At 41.8% G+C, this 19,198-nt stretch overlaps 1 protein-coding gene across 4 annotated transcripts; it reads right to left on the minus strand.

Annotated features, from left to right (window-relative positions):
• Window positions 1–339: 339 nt before the first annotated feature.
• On the minus strand, window positions 340–18,202 carry LOC104946366 (myosin phosphatase Rho interacting protein). Of its 4 annotated transcripts, none has more exons than XR_798437.1 (19): window positions 17,042–18,201; window positions 16,809–16,925; window positions 15,588–15,644; window positions 15,427–15,495; window positions 15,246–15,335; window positions 12,720–12,829; window positions 12,528–12,566; window positions 10,691–11,465; window positions 10,096–10,212; window positions 5,505–9,239; window positions 4,347–4,494; window positions 4,153–4,258; window positions 3,673–3,832; window positions 3,484–3,591; window positions 3,318–3,404; window positions 3,074–3,236; window positions 2,607–2,692; window positions 2,274–2,357; window positions 340–1,510 (listed from the first exon to the last, which is right to left on the minus strand). XR_798437.1 is itself a non-coding variant. In XM_010772189.1 (18 exons), the coding sequence occupies exons 1-18, from the start codon at window positions 17,132–17,134 to the stop codon at window positions 1,439–1,441; spliced, it is 6,132 nt and encodes a 2,043-aa protein (XP_010770491.1). In that variant the 5' UTR covers window positions 17,135–18,202; the 3' UTR covers window positions 340–1,438. The 4 variants fall into 4 exon arrangements, 2 of the variants coding, with proteins under 2 accessions (XP_010770491.1, XP_010770492.1); XR_798438.1 differs by having other exon boundaries at window positions 1,460–1,510; window positions 2,270–2,357; window positions 17,042–18,202; XM_010772189.1 differs by lacking the exon at window positions 2,274–2,357 and having other exon boundaries at window positions 17,042–18,202.
• Window positions 18,203–19,198: the final 996 nt, after the last annotated feature.

The raw sequence follows: 19,198 nt of genomic DNA on the forward strand, positions 1-19,198 counted from the left end.
ATATATATTCATTTGTTCTATTGCTTTAACATTACTGTTGTGTTGGAAAAAATGCTACATCTACGACAGTTGACTAAGGGGTCTTCAATAAAAAAAAGTGTCTAAAAAATAAAACTATAACTCCAAAACTTCCAAACACTTCATTTATTTGACGTCATACATTCAAATGAAAATAAAAAATATTCATATATATTTAATATAGAGCTAGTGAGCAAGGTCCAAGTTTTAAACAACACACAGAAGCCTTCCGTGTAGCATATATATATATATACAAGGCATGGTTTGAATACTATACAGTGTGTATCCATAGCTGCACAGGTTTCATGGATGTTTATATTTTTCACTCAGTTGAGGCACGACTATTTCAGTGAGAGGTCAGGGATTGGGCCGAGTGCTTCAAGACTGCCGCTTACAGTAAAACATTTCAATCTCAACACCTAAACAGTAGGACTTGCAAAGCAAAGCTTAGTAGTGTTAAAGAGTTCCACACTGAAGCAAAAAAGTAGGAAAAAGAGGCAACATGACCATTCTGCAATTCAAAAAGGTACTGTACAGTCATGCAACGTCCTAAATAGTTCCTGTTTTCTGAGATGATATTTTCACGCTAATCAAAACTGAGCAAACACAAATCCAGGTTCAAAGAAAAAAAAGTCCAGTATCACTAACAAGTCACGGTTTTCCACTACATTTGACAGAAGTTAGGGTGTTTGGTTGCACTGCAATACATGACTTGAAGTCACTACACCAGGTTGAGACAAATAAAACAAAGCTTCCTCAAGTAGTCAAGTGATAAGTGCAATCCCACCCCTCTATATCCCCCTTCACACAAAGACACTCCATTTTTATAAAACTCTCATACATAAGCAAGTTAGCATCACATTGTTTTCCACTATCAATCAAACCATAGTTATAGTACAGCAGATGCCCCAACAATCAATAGCAAACCTTACTCTAACATATATCCAGTAGTTATGTACAACAGAACTGGTGCAACATTAAACCCATACAAAATTATTAGATATAGAAACTGTAACAATAATAAAATACAGCAGATACTTAATTCATATTGGGAAATATATATTATTTATACTGTGTATTGCTGTCGTTTTGGCATTATAGAGGATCAATAAAAAGGCTGTCATGTATTCCTCTCACAGCTTATTTGACACATCTCCATGTTGGACAGATTATACGTCTATGGATTCTTAAAAAGAAAAATGACACAGGATTGATTCAATAAAAGTTTTTCACCTAAAAAAAAAATCTAACAAAAATATGACCACTAATAAGAAGGATGGAAGCAGCAGGTCTTGGTTTTGACCGTGACAGATTTTTTTCCATTTCCTATACAAGTCTTCAGCAAATGCTGGCATGGCCGTACCATCTGACCGAAAACTGAGGTCAGGAAGAAAAACTGAAACTGCAGATTCTTACAAATTTAAATCTTTTTGGAATCTTTTGCCTCAAAAAGCTTCATACGCTCCTGCACCGTAAGTCCCTCTTTCAGGCTCTGTAGAAGAAGAGAAAAGAAGGTTATTTATTCTTCATAATTGACAAACGCATGTGTGCAGAAAACAAGAGACATGCACAGACATCACAAAACAGTTGTGTTTGTCAACTTTTTCTGATCTGGACAGCACACTATATTTTAATGAGCGATCTACGAAGGTTCACTCCACACAGAGAGCACACAATGCACTACTAATACATTCAAAACTCACAAACAGACATAGACAACAATTACAGACAAGGTTTTTACAATAAAAGTGTCAGTTTGGCAGTAAATACACAGGTTACATCATTAAATACAATATATATGTAAACTAAAACTCTATATCCTTAAGAGTTTGATTTATAAAGTAACACCTAGACTGGCTTGGTCCAAAGACAACACACAATCCGCCAACATGCCCGTTTAAAGCTCACTACCTAGCACAATTTGATTTTTTGTTTGATGTGTTAAACTTCAGTGTTTGTACCAATTATACAAGTGAGATCATGTTTTCACTTGTGAGCTTTAAAAGGGGTTTGTCAGCATATTAGTTTTCACCTGGCTACAGAGGTTTCCCTTTCCCCCAGTCATTATGCTAAGCTAAGCTAATCAGCAGGCTGTAGCTTTACCTGATTTTGAGCAGTATCAAAAAGGTTTTTCAAAAACTTCTAGCCTGCTAATGCTCAAGGTCTGTGATACGGCGGGTTGGTTAAGGGGGAGGGAGGGGAGATCATGCGAGGGTGGTAGGGGCATGCTTTGGGCTACATCATGCTATACCTACAGAACATCTTGGGGCGGGGGTTGGGGGGGGAATCACCCCACAATGGGAGTGTCAGCTATCCCATGATGCCTGTTCAATGACAGACTGATGGACAAAATAGACAAGATGACAAAATGTACAGGACAAGAGACTTTCAGTAAAAATGTCCTGAGCAACTGTGCAACACAGTGTGTGGTGGAACGATTGACAGTGATGAAGTCTACACGACAACTTCACAATACACAGCAACTCAAGTGGCAGCTTAAAAGTGTGTGGATTTACTCCATGTTTATGTTTGAATTTGGGACAGATGCCTGTAAATAAGAGACATTTTTTATTGAACTTGACACTTACCTTTGACCTTAGGCCTCTTGATTGCTTGGCGGCGTTTGATCGTTCCTTTTTCAGGAATTCTGGATTACTTTTTGATTTCATGATATCTAAAAAAAAAAAGCACTACAGTTTAGCCAAAATAGTACCTGGGGTTCTCTATACAGGGATAGGAATAAAAACATGCATTTAAGGGTTAATGATGCTGACCTCAAAATGAGCTTCACCTTTATGTCAAATCCAAATATATCATAATAAATTACATGGAGCACAAACAGGGCGATTCTGTCGCTCTTTGATACAGTTATCCATGTCCTGTATATGCACACCATTTTAAAATGTATATTTAAACATTGTTTACATTTCCCTATCTCGTGAAAAACTACTATAATACAGTATTTTCCCCCTGACTGGCTCAATTATTTATCAAGCTTTAGAAATGTTTTGGTAAATCCAATGGGATGTAAAATAAGGTTAAACTTCGTAATTACCGTATCCAGGTGTGACTGTTCCATCGACGTTCCTCTCTCCTAAAGCTTCTGTTGCAATGAGCAGCTTCTCCTTCAGTTTGCTGATGTCGCAGTCAGCCTTTGCTTTCACAATGCTGAGCTCTGTGTAGATGTCTTTGTATTTTTCTGTGGCATACTTCTTGTCCTGTTGTAAAGTTATCAATGCAGCATTACTAAAATACACAAACATGAATATGTTATCTATCTAAAGATTGGTTTTGCTTACCCTTAAAGCAGACTGCAGTTCATCTTTCAAAGAGTGGATCTCCTGCTTAAGATACTGGATCTCTGACTCCTTAATTCGTAGCAACACCTACAAGATGGGCAGAACGGTCATAAGGCAAAAGTTCCAATCCTTACTGCATGTGTGCATTGTTTGTGTTTAGACATACCTCAAGTTCATACACATCTTTTCCCTGGGTAAGTGGTGACATTGCTGTTTCTCCACTGAAGCAAGAGCGCATCCGAGTGATCTCTGTAGTCAGTCGGTTGTTTAGTTCCTGTTGGAGAGAATAAAGTTTAGTTTAAATCCATGGACAGAAATGATTTTTATAGGTACATGTGCATGTGTGCAATCCAACCTGGTTGTGAGCGTTGAGCTCCTGGTTCTCTCTCTGACACTGCCTGAGGGCCTGCCTCTCGGCCTCCAGGGCCTGGGCCAGGTGAGCGTTCTCCAGACATTTCTGCGAGTACTGCTCCGACAGCACCTCCAGTTCTCTGTGGATCGACTGCAGCTCCTCCCTGGACAGGCACGTCATCACAATATCAACCACAGTTCTCATTTGATGTTCACCAAACAAGTCTAGAATGAGGTGGACGTAATCATAAAAAAGGGATTTTCCTTAAAAGCTTTTATTTGCTCCAGTTTTCCAGCCGCTGACAAGCTGCCAAATTCTTATAGTTGCCAATCCTGCAACAACATGGGGATTATCTGCAAATCCACCGAAGTAGTACTACTTGTTTAAACCTCAGGGCTCTTAAACCTAAATAGAGATTTACATTTTTTTATATTTAACTATTTAACATGGAATATCTTAATAGTTTTCGTATTCAAAACATACTCGTATTGTAAGCGCAGTTCATCAATGTCAGCGTTCAGTCCGCTCAGTTGGGAACGATGGGTCTTGTTCAGTTCCTCCTTGTGTGCATTCTTCATTGCTTCAATAGCTACATTTAAAAAGGAATCACATTTAATTATTGTACGCTGGTTTTGTTTAAAGTTTAGAAATCACGGGTGAAAAAACGGTTTAATTACCAGCAATTGTGGCAGCAGTCTCCTCAGCCAAAAGTCTCTCTCTCTCTTCCATAAGCTTTGCGATCTCCCTCTGATGCTGCCTGTGGAGGTCATTTATTACCTTGTGGTGTGTGTCTTCCATTGTTGCAAAGCCACGTTCACACGTAGCCTAGAGGAAGAACGGATAAAGAATATGTTATTGCAAAATTACCTTTGCATTTACCAGCTACAGTATAATCTAATGTGTGACTATTCATGAAGTCCAATACCTATTAATCATTCACTAGGCTAAATGGTGTCATGCAAAATCAGTGATAGAATCCATGCAAGCTTTAATGGTGTGAAGCCCAGCTATGTAAGAGAGTGAGGCAAAGCTGTGACATTTTAATCCATCATAGACTGCATTTTTGTCATTAATAGACTGCACCTCCTTCTATGATTGAATGTAGGAAATCGTTTGTCTGTTAATGCCCAAATCAAGAAGCAATGTTGGTGGCAATCGAGCCATGTTACACTTTTAGTATTCAGGATTGTACTTAAGAAGAAACAACCTGCAACATATTTCCTTTCTTTATTATGTAAAACTACCAGGGATGTCCCACCCTGATCCAGCATCTGTTTGGTCTATATAATGCCAAACTTGTATTTCCATGAGTTCTGTACCAACTACAGAGAGCATTAAAGCCTGCAGTTTCAAGTTAGTTTTGCAGGTATTTGGTCATAAAATGATGTGTTGGACATATTGGCAATTCATCCAAATGTTATGAGACAACGGGATGATTCAGGGCGTCACCACAGTCATTAGGGTTCATCACCTGGGTACCATGGATGGCTCTGGCCAATTTCATACCAATCACAATAAAATGATGATACTCTTGACTGGCTGTAAATCTAAAGTCAAGGTAGCCAAATGTGTGGATAAACTTTACAAACTAACCTTACAAACCCTAGAAACATGCAGCTAGTATGGTCGCAATGTAAGCAAACTGATGCCATCTATGATGCAAGATTCAGACATTTACAAACAATCTCGAAAGAAGTCAATTCAATCGCTCTGGGCATATTAGTAGATAAATGGACAAAAGCAGTTTGTTATTATGCTATCTAACTTTCAATCTAATACTCTCTCACTTATGTACAACCAAAAAAATCACTACAGTATAATGAAAGAGCAAAAACCTTAAGACTCTCAAAGTCTCTCTGGTATTTCTCTCTCAGGCTGGCCACATCTCCTTCTAGGTGCTTATTCTCCAGTTCGTCCTTCATGGTGCTCATCTGAGCCTCCAGCTCCTGGATCCGGTCCTTCAGAACCAGCATGGAGTCCACCTCTGACCTGGTATGTGCATCCTCCCCCTTCCCCTGCTCCTCCTCATCCATTGGCGTAGGGGCCTCATCACAAGGAGGCGAGCGGGAAACCTCAAGACCTTTATTGTGCTGTTGGATACATTGAACGTTTTCCATATACTGGGAATGTAACTTTTCCATCTCCTCTTTGTGGATTTGCTGGAGCTCACAGATCCGCTGTTCAAACCGCTCTTCCAGTTTCCTCACGTGACCCTCGTGCCGCCCCTCCATGGTTTCCATGTCCACCAGCAAGACTTCTAGCTTTTGCTGACTGTCAGCTGTGGTGTCCATGAGGGCCATCTCTGTGGAGGCACGGCCTTTCTCAGCTTGGCTTAGCTCGTGCTTATGCCTCTGTTTTAGCTCTTCAGTGTCCTTCTGGAAACGTTCCTCCAGGAGAGCCAGTTGGTCCTGCTGCTGTGAAAGCTGGTTCACACGTTTGCTGATCTCACTCTTAAGCGTATGGTTCTCCTTCGTGAGAGTGGAAACTGCTTGTGTTAGGTTCAAGCGTTCCTCCTTTAATGATGCTTCATAATTTTCTTGGATTGCGTTGACTTTTCGGGCGTGCTGTTGGACAAGAGCATCCATGTTTTGACCTGTCTGTTTGCACCAGCCCAAGTCTTGTTCATGCATGGCCTGTAACCTGCATGCCACATAAGCTACCTGAGCCTGGATTAGGGCGTCGCGCATACAGACAGAGGTACTTGTTAAACCACGTGATGTTTGGTGGCCCAGAAGACCGTGGATCATTTTAGCCAGTCTAGGATGGTTTCCACCATTTTCTATCTCTTGAGCAAACTTATGGAGGATTTTTGCTTGTCTTTGAAGCTCATTGGCCAAGTTGTCATGTGCATGTTGCAGCGATTCAATATAATTAATACCACAAGAGGGCATTTCTCTAGTCAAATGTCTGTCTACGACTTCCTCAGCCAAGTCTCTAGCCTCTTCCATTTCAATTTGCTCCATGTAGGGCGCTAGTTCAGGGGGGGAAATGTCTGCTAACTTTTGTTCACCAAACTCAAAGTTATTTTTGACTTCTTTTATTACATTGATCAAATCAGGCCTTTTGGAAGCTTCAATAATTGTTTTCAAGGCCATTTCCCTTTGATGCAGGTTATCATGAGCCTCAGTTATCTCCCTTTTCACTATTTTGAATTTCTCTTCATAGCACATTTTAAGGTTTTGAACAGAGTAGGCTAGCTCAGCTTTAATTAAAGTGTTAAAGATAACGGTGGAATCAACATCTACATCAGCTGAAACACTTTCCTCTTTGGATTTAGCAACATCCGTCTCAGCTTTCTCCAACTCTTTCCAGAATGAACTTTCTAACATCAACTTCCTGGTCAAGACATCAGCATACACTATAGCCAAGCACTCTTTGTCACCTCTTTGAATGTTCTCCAAGTCTTCCCATATCTCGGCAAGAGATTGTAGGAGGTCAGACTTTGATGTCTGTAATAACAAAGCCATTTTATTCAGAACAACCGCCTCAAACGATAACGTTTTGGCAAAGAGGTGCAAAGCTTCTTTATCTAGAGTCTCTGGGGTTGTATTCGTATGGACAACTGGTGATTGCTCCTCAGTCGTTTGTCCTTGTCTGATGAACAGTGATGCATTGAACAAATGGTTCTCTATCTCTGACAATGAGTGCAGCTGCGAACCGGTGGTAACATGAGAGCCATTAAGAATAGTCCTGACTTTCTCTCGACTGCTTTCCACACACAACAGGGCCTTGGCATAATGCTTATTGATAGCACTACTCTGTGTCCCACTTCCATTACTAAACTCCTTATTGGGGTTAGGATTTGTGTCTGTCATCTTTAGATCATTCTTAGACGCGTCTTCTGCTTGGTTGGATTGCTCTCCTACATTTTGTGTGAGGTTTCTGAGTGTATCCTCGGTGGCTAGCAGCTTAGTCTCTAGGGCGTGTATGATAGAAATGAACTTCTCTGGGTCACTACTGTGAGAGAAAGTAATATCAGAGATGTTCCCTTTAGTAAAATCAGTATCTTCCTTAACATCCTCGTTTACATTTTGTGTTGTGTCTGCAAACGCAGTGCTCGCATTGATAGTGTCCATGCCCTCGAGACTTATGTATTTCTGGCACTGAATTGTGGAAAAACGTATCCTTGGTCTCTTAGCTTGAGACTCCTTATCATCTTGGGAGTTCTCCGTCTTGGATGAATTGTCATAGGTAAGTAAGAGATCTGTGTTTGCTGCTAAGGAGGCGGATGTTTTAAGCCTTGCCTTCTTGCTCTTGTCTGGGATTTGCTGCCTTTCCATGCGTAGGTCAGCATAGCCCAGCTGCAGGGCATTAAGATGCTGCTCAAGTTCTGCTATGCGATCCTCCGCAACAACTAGCTTGGCCTGCAGGTCCTTTTCAGCACTACAGGGTTCAACTTTATCCAAGAGATTTTGACTCATATGAGAAAGAAGCTCCTCCTTAGCTTGCAACTTCTGTTCAGTTTCCTCCAAGCTGTTGCCAAGTGCAGCCATTTTAATAAGCGCTTCTTTCAAATCCTCTTCCTTGCGTACCATCAGCCTCTCGTACATTTCCTTAGTCTGCCGGATCTCCTCCTCTTTTTCTCGTAGGAACTGGCTCATTTTCTGAAACTCTTGAGTAGCCCTCTCATAGGAGTGCTCTAGGGTGTAGTAATCAGCTTCTTCTGTTTCGAGACGATTGCGAAGCTTGTTCACCTCACGGTCTGCTTCTGCTATCTGGTTAAGAAGCTCCTGACAGCGGCAGGTGAGATGGCCTTTCTCTTCTTCTAGCCTGCGCACACTCTCCCTTAGTGACTCCACCATGTCAGTCTTCAGGGCCAGTTCCTCTTGCAACTTCAGCATTTCCTCCCTGCTTTCTTTTGCCCCAGAAGCCTGCCTGCCTCTCAACAAGGCCTCGACCTGCTGCTCAGCCTCTAGCACACGGAGCTCCATCTCTTTCTGTGCAGTTTCAGCCTCAGCTAATTTTCTACACAGATTCTGTCTTTCCTTCTCATGACTCTCTTGCAGGCTATGCTGATCCTTCCTCAGGCGCTCTTCCTTTAGTGCTTGACCCTCTTCGGTAACATTTATCCTAGCAGTGACCTCTTGCAGCCGCTCCTGGAGCCGTTGAATCTCTCTAACATGGTCTCGTTGCAGGGCCTGCTGGCGCTCCAGGTGCCTGAGGGCCTGGTTTCTCTCTAAGAGGCTGGCTTCTACTTCACGGAGTCTATCTTCACTGTCCTTTAGCTGGGCGCGTAGTGTGGCCTCACCGCGACCATATTCATCTTCTTGTTCCTGTGAACGTTTCTGCTCTAGCTTGAGCTCATTGCGCATTCTGGCAACAGCCTGTTCACTCGCCAAGATTTCGGCCATTGCAGATGCTAGTTTAGTCCGCAGAGCCTGAATACCAGACTCATGGTGGTCTACCGCATCCTGGGCTTCAGAGTAGCTTCTCTTTAGTGTCCGAATCTGCTGCTGAGCAAGATCCTGCTTTTGCTTTTGGGTTTCCAACTCGCCCTGCAAATCTTCATTAAGCGCGTGCAGGCGCTGCCACGGCACTCTTTGCGGTGAAGAGGAAGGGGATGTTGCACTCTTGAAAAAGATTGATGAAACAATTGTATTAATTACATCCTTATTTCACCTACCATATACGGAGAACCACATCTCGGGGGGAACCAGGAAAATAAGTTTTCCTCTCTTGATTTGAAGCTTTCTTTTGAAGCTTTTCCCAAACTTCCACTGTGCTTTTTCAGAGGTGACTTGAAAATGGAAAGGTGCGAATGAAACCCTGCCCCCCCTTCCAAAAAAAAAAAATAAAAAGTACCTTGCTGGGTCACTGATATAATGATTTATAAAAAGTAAATAAAAAGCAGACCATCTACTTAACTTTCGCAAAGTTAAGTAGATTTATTCAACAAAAAACGACATTCTGATTCTATGATAAATAGTAGTAACTTAAAAATGCACAATGTAAAAAAGCAGTTAAAGTATGCAATTCTGAAACACCAATAAGCATGCAGGAATCAAGCTTGGAAAGGGTGCACAGACAAAGAGAGAAAAAGCACAGCGCAAGGCTCCTTGATCAAGTTTCTTACCTCAAGCATATCGGATCAAATCAATTATTTCCCAGGAGATGTGAAACTCCGTAAAAGACAGTTAATGAAAACTCATGCTAAGAACACCACAACCATGCGTATCAGTTTCAGAGGTAAAAGCACCCACACCTGTTAGTACAATATTATATAAGTTACAGTAGCCATACATAATACATCTGATATATCATGAGCTAGTACACCTTATAACAAAAATATAATCTATACAGGTACAAACTTTTACTGTGCCACGTTTGACTCAGGATTGATTTCTCTTAATAAATGTTGGAATGCTATTTGTACATGTTGTCGATAAACCAATACTGATCCTGCAGTATGGATGGTGAGTGTAGTACCTGCAGCACATAGCCCTGTCTGGCACTGTGTTCCCTCCCAAGTGCATCCTCCAGCTGCTCTTTTAAAACATTGTTTTGCTTCTGCAGTCGGTCCAGCTCCTGCTGCTTCTCTCCCAACTGGGCAAAAAGAAAGAAGTAGAAGAAACAATGAATGACAAGATGCTCCAATACCATTAAAGGTGGGGTAGGTAAGTTTGAGAAACCGGCTCGAGATACACTTTTTGTTATATTCCATGGAATGCTCTTAACATCCCGATAGCAATGAATATCTGAAGTGCTTTGACAAAAAATCCATAAAAGAATGTCATCTGTGGAAGCCGTGGCGCTGTAAAAAGCACGACCAATCATCTGAGCCGGCCCGGCTAAAGTAACTGGATGGCCTACGTGCCTGTCAGCCTTCCATCTGTGCACAAACTTATCTCGTGCCCTCATTGGTCATGTGCGCGTTCGTGTGTGTTGGAGGAGGGGCTCTGTAAGGAAGTGGCAGATTTGTTCCGGCTGTGTATTTTCAAATTCTAGCGCACTCGAGCTGGTTTCTCCAAAATGACCTACCCCACCTTTAAGATGTAAATATGACCATAGTGAAGAAACGCACCTCTTTGTCTAGCAGCGCAGCAAGCTCATCAGCCGGCAATCTGTCAGAGTTACTAGAGTTTCCTGAAGCTGTGTTGATGGCAACTTGCTTCTCTCCTCTTAACGGCGTCGTCTCCACCTGATGCCACCGCTGCTCGATCTCTTGATGGACATCCGGGTTTTTATTTTTCTTCTTATCTTCACTAGCAGGATGCATCGCAGCTGGGTGGTCTACTTCCATCTTTCCTTGCTCATGGCAGTCAGGTATCGATGGCGGTACTGGTGATGTCGTGTTAAGCGTGGAAGTCATAGTGACGGTAACAGTATTTGGCATGTGCGGGGCACTGGTTGTGCCATGTGGGAGGACGCCCCTCCTAACGCTCTCCTTTTCTGCTTCTGGGGTCATAGAAGGTGGGTGAGCACCTGACAGAGAGGAGGTTTGGAGGGAGGAGGTAGAGATAGGAGAGGACGCTAATGAGGAAGGCGTAGAGGAGGTAGAGCAAAATGAGGACGTTGTAGAGAAAGATGACGTGAGGTCCACTGTGTCCGCTCGCTCGTTTGCTCGCTTTTCTGTCTGCTCCATTTTAAACTCGGACCAGTCAAAAGTCTTGGAGCGACCTTCTCGTCTGCGCTCACGGACTCGGCTTTTACGTTGCTCGGAGAGAGGGCCAGAGGCGTTGCTTCCAGATGTCTGTGTGTGGACGAAGGACTTTGGGGCTTCAGGACTTGTGCTCAGCTCAGGTGAGCCCTGTGGACACGGCTCTAACATCACGTTGGCCTTCTCTTCGGGGAGGGATCTGTATGAACAAAGGCACAATAAAAGGAAACATATGTAAGAGGATGTTACCAGAAAAAGATGAGGAATGTTTACACATATATCAGCTCAAGCTCCAATACACTTATATAAAGCTTTGCAGGACAGACAAAAATGTATATATTCGTTGCAGAGCAGCATCCTTAAATTGTGCTTTAAAAGCATGGTAATCAGTAAAATGCCTCAAAGTCAAACCATTAACAACAAAATGCTTATATGGCACTCTGCAACAGACTGAAAGCAGCTTCGGTTTTAACAGTCGTGATCTGGGGTAAGCCTGATGGCAGACGTCGCCTTTAGCTGCTATGCTAATGCTATTTGTATACAGTAGTGGCTTAATGTTAAGAATGTGTTGATGGGCGAAGTGACCTGATGGAATAATCTATTTTTGCCACGTTGTGTGTGGAGGTGTCAGGGAGGTATGAGTAAGGGGGAAATGAGAAGGGACAGGGCTCAAGAATGAGAAAGAGGTGTCTCTGAGGCGTCTTTGCAAAAATACCAAAAGTAACACACATTCTCCGCTTGGAGAGAGTTGCCTAAGATACACTGGCAGAATGTTTAAATCTGTGAAAGCGGGTAATAGGGTGTATTCAGTGTCTTGTGATGAGCCGTCTGAAAAGCAATACATGGCTTTTTAAAGCACAAAAATAAATGCTTAGGTAGACACAAAAATATCCTCAGGAGAACAGTTTTTGAGAAATTACAGGAGAAAAATAGACCCTCCTCTCCCTATCCACTAAAGACCTTTTCTATCTCCTCTATATTGTTGTGGTTTTGTGATAATCTTCCAAACATACCGAGTGGACCGTCACACTACAAGGATCATCAAACGCTCTGCTGTTGATCAACAGAAGGTCGGGTAGGTTATTCTCGTATGTTGATGTGATTGAAGTGTGTGTCTCTACAGTGGCACGACTGACAAGGAGACGTTACTCAACAATCACATGACATAGGGCGGGACGACAAACACGCTGGGACTGACATTGCTGAGCAATTACATCACTGTTCGAGGAGGGGGAGATATTCAACACACAAGCACTCCAACCTGGGCTTCAGAACGGACAGTTTCAGAGAGATGTTTTTCCTGGAAGCAGGTTGGAAATACCGGTTGAAGGGGGGGAGGAGAGAGAAGGGAAAGAGAGGGTGAGGAGGAGAGAGGGATTTAAATCAAATGAGTGAGAAAAAGCAGTAGTTTTATCTCCCAGTGGTTTAAGTGTTAATCCTCTTTGGGTATTACCGAGTGACATCAGGGGCAATAGTGGGTCGCACATTCGTCATGATGGCCTGAATCCAGTTGCGTCGGATTCCAGAGGTCATGGCCGACAGGGTGCACGCTCCCTCCTTACACTGAAAACAGAAAGGCATTTCATTTACATGAGTGATAGGGATGTGACAACACGGCGATTAAAACACCTTTGAAACGAAGCCCTCGTTTTTGCACAAGCCTCAAATAGAAGAATTGTGGCGTTGCCTAGACGATGTAAGGCTTTTTGTGTTTCAGGGGATAGACTTATTTGTTGCTACTGGTGGGTAGACAAATTATAATTACTGCATTAGATGACGTTCAGTAGCTTCTTACGAAGGATGATTTTTTAAAAGCAGCTCTCATGCAGAACACTTCCTACTCTAAGGAATACATCTAAACCTCTACGTTCTCCTTGGTTCTGCTGCTCATAGCTCAGTTCTTTTTAACAGTATAACAAATGGAAAAGAAAACTGCAGAAGAGAACACTGGCCTCACTTCTCCTTTACTCTACATTGTTGTGCTGTTAGTCTACACTGAGCTCATGTTTATAAAGCTTAAAGCAGAACATCACACTGACAGAAAGCTAACAAAAGCATGTTTTTCTAATCACTACACCATCTAGACTAGCGACACAAGTAAAACAGAGCGTTATGTTAGATTCTGTCATGTATGTTTGCCGCTCCCTTTCTTCACAGAGTAATTGTAACAAATAGAGTTTTGAAGGTCCGAAAGAGGCCCACATATTGCACTAAAGACACAGTGCAACCTACCCTGCTGTAGCTTTGTCATAAATTAAGGACACTTCTGGGCAGTTTAGGACGTGTGGGAAACTGCTTTATACAAAACTGCTGCTTATCTATTACAGTGACTGACATTGTAATCATTTATAGGCAACCTTTAGTTTTGGGGTTTTCTAATAATACCATATCATGTTAATAGTCTCTAGAATAAAAAAAAAGCTGAGGCAAATAAAACACTGTTACATACAGTAAACAGTCAAATCACACATATGCCATATAGTTGTTTCCCTGTGCCATTAAGCAAAGGATATCCACATTTAGAAAATGGATGAGGAAATATTCATTCAAACTGAGGAATCCTTTGCCTAATGGCTTTAGTTTTTCAGCATGACTTTGTATGTAATACATGTACAGGACCTCTAGTGGAAGTTAAGTGATTTCTACAAAATTAAAGTATATTCATTAAAGCTTCTAAGGACACAATAATGGGGTTTGAGAAACAGGGTACTTTATGTCACTGCTTTAACTGTAATGACAGAACAACAGCCTCTTCCAGTCTGACCGCCCAGCCGAGGCAGTGGACATAAATACTGAGGTTATTAATTTCTCGTCATCAAACCCATGTTGTTCTCAGCCAAAGAGACAACGATCCCTTCCACTTTTCTATTTCGGAATTCCCCCAGAGAAAAATAGCTGGGGAAGCTGCTTCAAGCAAAAGTAAACAAAAGAAGTGACCTTGCAGCTCTCTGTATCTCTATCTGATGCAGTTTGAATCTATATGTAGCAGGAACAAAACCCACACTGACATCAAATGGATAACGATTCAACTGCATTGCAACTATATGCGTCTGGTTAGTATTTTGCCAGCAACAAGTGCTAAAAATGTTTAATGGCATGGTGAAAGGATTATATGACGAAAGTGTTCATCCTCAGAACTGCACAACAGTTGTGCAATTACACTTCGGAGTGAAATGACCAAACTGTTTTTAAAGCGTGAGTGTTGTTGAATAAATGTGGACAAGGAGGAGGTTCCGCAGCTGGAGGTCGAGCACAACCAGACTAAAGAACAGTTTTTTTACACCAGGCTGTCAGGAGGCTGAACTCTCCCCCCCACCCCTCCCCTGCCCCCACTGGACTATAACTCCCCAAACACACACACACTCAAATCCAGCAGAAGACACTTTTTTTTACGCTGCTACGGACAATCTGCAGCAAATGCACATTTTATGGACAATCTTGCACCAAAGATATTGATATTGAAGTGACTGTTATTTGTATATATTGTATGTTGTGTTTTTTTTTTTATCTTAATGTGTGCATATCTCTAAATGTGTGTTCATTGTGTATATAGGATATACATATTTTATACATATCTGTATACTGTATAATTTTACATTCGGGATTGTTGTAAACGTCATTTTGATCTCTCTGTCTGTAAACACAAACTGAGTCAGATTGACATTAAAGTTGACTTTGACTTGAATGCAAGAGGAAGGTAAAAATATTGTGAAGGATGTGGACTTAGAGAGTGACGCGGGGCTGCAGCAGATTTAGACCACAATGATGTCAGCCTCTCGCAGAGATGACAAGTCAAGTGGCATCCGTCAAGCAAGACAAATAATCGTTTCGGAAAGACCAAACATGATACCTAGATATGCCTCACAGCTGTTAATAGACTGGCTGGAGACAGCGGAGCTCATGTTTGCAGCACAATGAGTTTCATCATTGCTGGTGATTAATGTCCCGGCACAAGATGACGTGAAGAATCAAAACTCACCAGGATTTGGAAGCCGTAGTTCCTCTGGACCGGGAACTCTTTGACATCATAACAAGTGGAGAGGTCGATCTCACCATCCATTAATGAAGCCTAGGGAAAAAAGACAAATTACAACAAAAGCCTTTTTATTTGCATGTTTATTCAAAATAAAAGCACACAGTCTCTGGAAAATGTGTTTTACCTCCTCGGCTATTGAGTCCTTGTAGTATCGCAAATTCTGATCAGTCAGGACAAACCAGTGTTTCTTCCACTAAAGGGGAAAAGACAACATAAATTGGATGAGTATATGGTTCATCCAGTAGAAGCCAATGTAATTCAATCCCTCAAATAAAAGTAAAATACCATCCCATCTTCGTACAGCTTTGTCATCCATCCTTTTTTGAAGTTCAGCAGATCTGGCTGCAATGAAGACAGAATAGAGTGATGTGATATTATGTGATGCTACTACATGAACTCATTGAAAGTAAAAGGAAATTCAGCTACCACTTGGACGCCATCTTTGATTAAATATCAACCACATTGATACAAAAAGGATTGAAATAAAGTATCTTTTGCTTAAGCATTTTTTCCACATTTGTCACTATATTTAAAGTCCTTACTAAGAGCTTTTATCACTGATGCAACTAGAATACATAAACGACATCTCCATATGCACTACTGCAATTAAATGCATTTGTTTACATATAGGTCACCACCTCAGCCTAAAGAAGAAAAAGTGCAGATACGTGGCTCCAGCTAAAAAGACCGACTGGCGGGAGCTGGACTTTCCCTGTGAAACACAAACTGCTGCACATTGAAACCAAGCTCAAGTCTGTTTATAGACTCTAAAGTCAAATCACTGGTCCAAAAGCCTGGCCTCTGCTCACTCAACAGTACCTTGTTTTTGCTGAGCTTCATCCGGTGTGGAGTCACGGCCTGGCAGAGAGTCATTCTGATGGCTAACTGCCTTCACTGCATATGTTGACAATCTGTGTCTTTCCTTCTGTCCCGGGGACATACACACGACTGAGGCTGCCTCTGTGTCGGCTATTTATAATTATCAGTAGCGTGTGCGGCCGTGGTGTGTACACGAATGTGTGTGTGTTTGAGTGGGCGGGGGTTCGGGCAGCTGCAGTTCGACCACACACTGACTGGATCACCCCTGCAGCACTGAGCAGACCTAGGATCAGTCGCAGTGTGTCAGACTGTTGGAGTCAGAGTCAAGAAGATACCAGAGCAACCTTAGGCAACTTTAGGGCTTCTTTAATCTCACTTGGGAAGACTTTGCTAATATAATATTATTATATGCGGACATGGACGATGTTTACGGATATGGATACTTCAAGTTTCAAGTAACTACACGGACCATATCAATAAAATTAAGCAGTGCAGATGCAGAGAAGACAACCAAAGAAAGCTTAGTGTAATGGGTTCAATCTTTGCTGCAGCACTTCTGATTGGCAGTTTCCATTGCTGGGAAGGTATCTGTGCATCCCAATCTTTAATCACAAAGCACTTTAAGGGGACCCTGACATGATTTCGTAGTCCCCTTGTTGACATTTGAGATGTGTGATCAGTACTTACAGTCATGGAGGACTCGGTGACTCTGCGGTCCAGAGACTTGGCTCTTCTTAAGTTAGCAAAAGTGGAGCTGGACACATCAGGGACTGAACGGTCCTTTCCTGCATCCAGGGACAGGTCCTTTAAAGATAAAATGTTTATTAGAATTTAGAAGTATTCCTTAAACTGAGGAGATTTGTATACATATGCCATTCACCAAATTATTTGAAATGTGTTTAGAAAAGAGAAATGCATACATGTTTACTCGCCAGATAGCGCCTCTCGCTGCGGCCTTGTCTCTGGATTAGCGTGGGGTTAGCCGAGGGATCATTGGAGCCGCTTGTGTCCATGTGCTCTTCAGACTGACCTTCCTCGAATCGGCCAATGACTTGAGAACGTCTAAGAAACACAAAAGGACCATTTTGTTACAAAGACTTACTCAAAACACAACAGTAAACAAAATCTTACTCAACACAAAAGTATTGTCGGGCAATAAGTGAAATATCATTACATAGTGCAGCATAAAAAAATAACAGTTCGTAAAAACCACAGCCAAATGGTGGCAGAATCAGCATAAGATCAAGAACATAAGCATGATTAAAAAAGTACATTTGAGTCAAAAACAATCTCCGTAATTGATCATTTTTTGTTAATTGTGCAGAATGAAATGCAGCCATTACTGCCCAACAGGTAGATACAACACGTAGGAAGTTTGGACATCATTTTAGACTCAAAGTCCCTTTCATATATTACAATGTGCAAGGTAGAGATAACATCCCAAATGAGAACAATCCAGAAATACATAAATGAATAAAGATTAGGTGTTATATGATGAGAGATTAAAAAGGGAAAATGACTAGGATGGTGGATTAAACAAATTGCAGAAGTAGAAGCAGTGGCCACAAAGTCGGTGTTACCTTAAGACTCTGCACGTGTTATTATGTGTGTTGAGCGTGTGTGTGTGCACCAGAAAGATACAGATCAGACTGTATGTAAACCCGCAGTACCAACCACCAGTATGCTTGTGTACCGTATACATAAATCATATATATGAAACAGTGTGTGTGTGCTCCCAGGCAGTGCAGAGATGAAATGATAGAAAGCAGGAATCAGCGGTGACCAGCAGGGAACAGCTGTGGGACAGGGGTGGAGGGGTTGGTTGAGCATTTGCTCAGAGAAGCTCAGTTCAGTAGCCTCCTGGAAAAGATTGAAACGACAAAAGAAACTAGGAAAGTAGCAAGAGCAGAAGGTAAAAGATCAATAGAAAAGAAAGTAAAACATGCATATGCATCCCTAAATCATTAATGGCAAACCACTGTTAAGCTAGTTGAAGCAGAAATAGCAAAAGATTGAAACGCTGAATGCATGAGATTCAGATTATAAATTAAATGCCATCTAGATGTTTTAAAGGTCACCTGTTATGCAAAATCCACATTTTCATGTCTTGTATACATCAACATGTGTCCCCTCTGTGGAAAGAGATTCTGAAAGTTTCAGGAAAAAAGATATGCTCACTTTTTGTCCTGATCCATTTATATAAAAACCTGTCTGAAAATGAGCTGATCAGATTTTGACCACTTTATGATGTCATAAGGTTTTCTTTGGGGTTTTGTAACCATTAGCCAATCACCAACCAAGGTAACCCCAGCCCACCTTATCACCTGAATCTCCTCCTAGAGCACCATTGTGTTCTTTTTAACCAAATATCTCTCAGAGGGGCGTGGCTCCTTATTTTCATCTAAAGCACATGTGTCAAACTCAAGGCCCGGGGGCCAAATCAGGCCCTTGGTGGATTTAATTTCGGCCCGCAGGATAATTTCTAATTACTATTAGATCTGGCCCGCCGCTATATTGCACACATACCTTCACTCCATCCTGAGGGTCTCCTCAGCTCAGAGCCTGACCCCAAACGTTGATGAACTTGCACCCAAGATGAAATGCCAAGTATCTGGTCTGAACTAGCATCACAGAGCAGCACACTGAGTTTCAATGGATGTTTCCTTTTGCACTTTTTTTCTTGAGACAACAGGGCATGTTTGGTTTTTCTTTGAGGGAAATTGTTTTTCTGAAGCTGTTGTTGGCCTGTGGAAAAATGTAATCATAAAAAATGACTCTGCAGATAGAGCCATAAGAAATTAATGCAACTGATTATTTAATGTTGTTTTTATAAGCAATAGTTTAAGCTTTGTTAGTTCCAGGTTTAATATGTGCAATAAGTTCATCTTCAATACGTTTTGCAATAAACATNGGTGGAGTTGGTGTGTGTGACGGTGGGTGGGCAAGAGCGTGGTCGGTACTGGTATTTCTACCCTGTCACATCGCGTTAGTGTTCAACCAAGCACAACTGCTGAGCACACCACTCTGGACAGCTCTGCACACACGGGGTGAAACACACACACACACACACACACACA

The sequence above is a fragment of the Notothenia coriiceps genome, unplaced genomic scaffold, assembly GCF_000735185.1.
Source record: "Notothenia coriiceps isolate Sejong01 unplaced genomic scaffold, NC01 NC01_scaffold00010968, whole genome shotgun sequence".
NCBI lineage: Eukaryota > Metazoa > Chordata > Actinopteri > Perciformes > Nototheniidae > Notothenia > Notothenia coriiceps.

What these genes read in the sequence shown, in the direction of transcription:
- LOC104946366 (XM_010772189.1), bottom strand. Translation starts at nt 17,134, where the DNA reads ATGGACACAAGCGGCTCCAATGATCCCTCGGCTAACCCCACGCTAATC. An exon ending in ATTGCCCCTGATGTCACTCG is followed by an intron (nt 12,567 to 12,719) that starts GTAATACCCAAA and finishes ACCTGCTTCCAG; the next exon opens with GAAAAACATCTCTCTGAAAC. An exon ending in CTGTCCGTTCTGAAGCCCAG is followed by an intron (nt 11,466 to 12,527) that starts GTTGGAGTGCTT and finishes TTGTTCATACAG; the next exon opens with ATCCCTCCCCGAAGAGAAGG.